We start from the raw sequence: 4,295 nt of genomic DNA, 5'->3' as shown, positions 1-4,295 counted from the left end.
CGTGAAACCGACTGCTTAAACCTCACAGAAATATTGAAGAAAATAATCCTACTAGTATCTGTGTGCTCAAAGAAGGTACAGTGAGCGGTCTTGACAATTGATGGAGCCAAATAGAATTGATTCTTGACGTGCCTCTTGCACTGAATAGCCCTTTCACTTTTGACATTAAAAAGCTGGAGGTGGGCTACTGGAATGGATTGATATTGTCCCAAATTCAAATTTTGCATTACGACAGGAGTGTAATTCAATCATTCTCCCGGTAGGGCATGATGCCCACTTTACCTGTAAGTACCACTACCACTGGTTGCTTTAAACGTTGAGCTGAAATTCACCAAAACTATTTTCATACTAAATTCAAACTAGTTTGACACTGTTACATACTTGCATTCTCAATACATTGTACAAGTACCTAACAACAACCAAGTGACAATCTTTATTCTAAAGAATTAAACCTGGTTTGCCCAGGACAACAAGACTCCTCGGTCGGCCTTAAAAGTCCAAAAAGAAAAAGTTCAGGCTGAAGAGAATAACTTGTTCCTACAAATAATCTATTCTCTTTTTCAACAACAATCAAATCAATATAAAAAAAAACAGTACAAAGAACTATATTTTTCAAGTGACAAATCCCAAGATACATATTATATATTTCTACAAGCATCTATTGCAATTACTCATCAACTTTCGAAGGTTTCGAGATATATAGTGTTGCTATATAATTGTTTGAGAATGGGATTCATGAGAAGCGTTAGAATAGCGTTCCCACAAATCATGTCAAGGTTCTGGTCATTCTTTGCACTTCTGTGTAGCCCAAGGGCAAGGCTGCCAGGCCAATCCCCGGATGACAGAGAGGCAGTCCTGCTAAACTATGTTCTAAAAAATTCAGAGAAGGGAAATGCAGAGTCTGTGCTGAGTGCCATTGAGAGTCATGCTCAGCAAACTTGGCTGATGAATTTAGGCAAGGAGAAGAACTCTGTGCTGGATGGTGCAGTGCAGAAATTTGATCCCAAAGTGGTCTTAGAGCTTGGAACTTACTGTGGCTATTCTGCCATAAGAATTGCCTCCAAGATGACAAAGCCAGACAGCAAGCTGGTCTCTATAGAAAAGAATCCACAGAATTGTAGTGTTGCCAGAGCAATTATTGAACATGCAGGTAAGAGTAACTTCTTTGTTTCGTTTTTAGACATAGATATGGTTATGTTGAGGACCTTTCAGGCCAGGGTGTGTGTGCCAAGATCTGAGAATCCTACACAATTTAGAAGTCATATACTTTGTTATTTCACAGGTTTAGACATAGGTCTAGAGGCAGTATACGTGAAATTTTATGAATCACATGCAGAAAACAAGAATCGTAAAGGAAACATAACCCCAAAAAAACTCTTTCATGCTTATCAATTAAGATCCTCTGTTACAAAATAACTAAAAATGTTGGTTCTTAAATGGTCCTAGTTCAAATAGGTGTTACTCTCCAAGGGTCATGTTGCTCGGACTCTTAGATGAGAGTAAAAGACGCTGAGATTGGTAGTCCCAGTCAACCCCTTAGTACTGAATGAGTGTCTTCCTTTTGTCCTGAATGACCATCTTAGGATAAAATCTTAGAAGGTCAAGGATTATCAATTAAGTTCCTCCCACAACAAAATAATTAGAAAGGCTGATAGGTTGATCCTTAAATGGCCCTCATTCACATAGGTCTTACAGTTTGATTTATGCAAAGTCCATTTTGCACTCTTTGGTGAAAAATTCAAAGTTGAGATTGGTTTATTTTCATCTGGTTCATATATCTGTTTGTTAAGGGATCATGTTAATTTAATAATCAAGTAATTAAATTGTTGAAATTTTATTTTTAAGAGGACATTGATGGGAAATTTTTTATTAGATATAACAAGGGATTTAGCATAATCTTTCTTTGTCCATATTCCTCTTGCTCTATTGGATTTAAATATAGCGGTTGCCCATCATTTGGGATTTGGCATAATTTCACTTTATCGTTATTCCTATGCTCTACTGTATTTAGATTTAGCAATTTCCCTGGTATTTTATGTGACTGTAAATGCATTATGCCTCTTATCAAATAGTCAGGTTTGGAAGGTTACCTAGGGCATGAAATCTGAATATGGATCTTAGCAATGAAAGTCCATGGCTTTTACCAATTTTCCTCAGTTAATAATTTATTGTGAGAGCTCTTTCACATTAGCTGAATCAATGTTTGAATAAATTAAAACAACATAGTGTTATTGACATGAGTTACAAGCACTACAATAAATTATCTGGTATAATTTAGTGAAAGTTAATGGATCAGATTACACAGATCTCTGTGAAATTTAAAATTTCCCCGCAAATATGTCTGCTATATGGGCGTATTTTGGATTGGTTAATAACCTAACACTGATTAAATAATAGCCAACATAAAACAAATTACAATAAATTCGGCATAATTAACCACTTTTTCACCATGACATCGGAGGCTTGCACTCACTACTTACAGTCTATAACCCTAGAACACAGCAGTTGTTAAGGTTTACCCAAACTTATTTGATTTCAAACTCATCACAAAAGCATTCATGTAATGCTTTGTGAAATTAAAATAAATCAATATAAAGCCTTCTCTAGGCCATGTTTCCCTTAGATAGCAATGTAGAAGTGATTATTGCACAGCAGTATATGAGTGATTATGCATTGCAATAGATGCTGAATTTATATATTTTATTTTAATTTCGTGGCAGGTCTGTCATCAAAGGTGAAGGTGATGGAAGGAACACTGGGTAGCAATTTGGAGGAACTGGATGAAATTTTAGAAGAAGAGAGAGTTCCATACTTTGAGTTCATATTCATGGATCACTCCCATCAGTGTTATTTGTCAGACTTTCTGCTGCTGAAGGACAGAGGAATGCTGGGAAAAGGGACAGGCATTGTGGCTAACAGTAGTACAGAAGAATTTACTGGAGCTTCTGATTTCTTCACTTACCTGAGAAGCCATCCGGAGGAATTGGAGACTGAAGAGCACAAGTGTAGTGTGGATCCACTATCACTGCCATCCACTGTCACCGTCTCCATTTACAAGGCTGATCTGCCTATATTCATTCATTAGAAAATGCTTGCATGCATGTTTTCCATATAATTCTTTAAGCATATTAGATGCATAAATAGTCATATAAGATAGAGCAGAGAGCAACTTATTGTGGATGGGTGGATTTCTAAGTGTATTCATAGTTAGGAATTCCAATTTTTTTATTGATGTACTGGTGTAGCTCACTTTCTTGCTTGAGAATAAGATTCTTTCCAATTTTTCCACATCTACAAGTAGTGAATGCAAGGCTCCCATGGTGTTGGCACAGCGGTTGCCACTTCATAAATTGGTTTTTTTGATACTTCAATGGATGGGTGGGTAGACATAGTAGGGGTAGGGATAGATGTGTCACATGAAGAAATCGAAGTGTCATAATATCTAACACATGACAATATTATATAAAACAATGAACATTCAGACTGGATCATCATAAAATTGTTTAGATGCATATATCTTTAGTGGTACAGAAATGAGATATAAGAGCGGTCAAAATATTATAAATGTGAGATTTTGGTGAGATATAAGAGCGGTCAAAATATTATGATTATGGGATTTCGGTTGTGTATACTATGAAACCACTGTATATTTGAGCTCACAAAATTATAATTCAGAAGGAGGAGCGTCTCATATCGCTACAAATATTATTCCGACAAAAAAATCTTAGAAAAGTTACTTCTTTTTATTTTTTTTCAAATAAGCATCACTAAAATAGGCAAAATGAAATTACTTGAGATTCTAATTGAGTCAGTAAAAATAATAGTAAAAATAATAATAAAATAATATGTATATTAATAATTAAAAAAAAAATATTTTTTTTCTCATGGATATATGTTTTCTATTTTTCAATATGAAAAGTCTTGAATTTAAAATATACCCTGCACAATCTTTAATCTAATTATGTATGGTTAATTAAATTAAATAATAAAATTTATTGAGTAAAATATATAAGTTAGTTGTAACATCTTCTTTCGTAAGTATAAGATATTTTATAGGGCTCAAGGTTATATAACAATAATACTCAACATGTCACTTGCAAGAATTGAACCTAGTTGGAGAGGATAACAATAGTTGCTCCCAACCACCCTAGGTAAACCCAATTGAATAACAAGGTTGGAAGTCATTACAAGAAATATTCATTATGAGTTTAACATGTTACGTGTAGTAACTGAAACCAAGTGTGGAGGATAACAACATTTCTCCTAAACAACCTAAATTAAATCTAATTGACTAA

The 4,295-nt window shown here is 34.6% G+C and overlaps 1 protein-coding gene across 1 annotated transcript; it reads left to right on the top strand.

Annotated features, from left to right (window-relative positions):
- Positions 1 to 641: 641 nt before the first annotated feature.
- On the top strand, positions 642 to 3,284 carry LOC149210362 (uncharacterized). Its single transcript, XM_089394416.1, has 2 exons — positions 642 to 1,150; positions 2,721 to 3,284. Exons 1-2 carry the CDS (start codon positions 727 to 729, stop codon positions 3,083 to 3,085), a joined length of 789 nt encoding a protein of 262 aa, XP_089250542.1. The 5' UTR covers positions 642 to 726; the 3' UTR covers positions 3,086 to 3,284.
- Positions 3,285 to 4,295: the final 1,011 nt, after the last annotated feature.

The sequence above is a fragment of the Pinus tabuliformis genome, chromosome 1_2 (assembly GCF_031772625.1).
Source record: "Pinus tabuliformis cultivar Carrire ecotype Pingquan chromosome 1_2, CPIR1, whole genome shotgun sequence".
Taxonomy (NCBI): domain Eukaryota; kingdom Viridiplantae; phylum Streptophyta; class Pinopsida; order Pinales; family Pinaceae; genus Pinus; species Pinus tabuliformis.
Note: the sequence above shows the minus strand (reverse complement) of the source record. Positions and strands in the feature narration are given on the sequence as shown.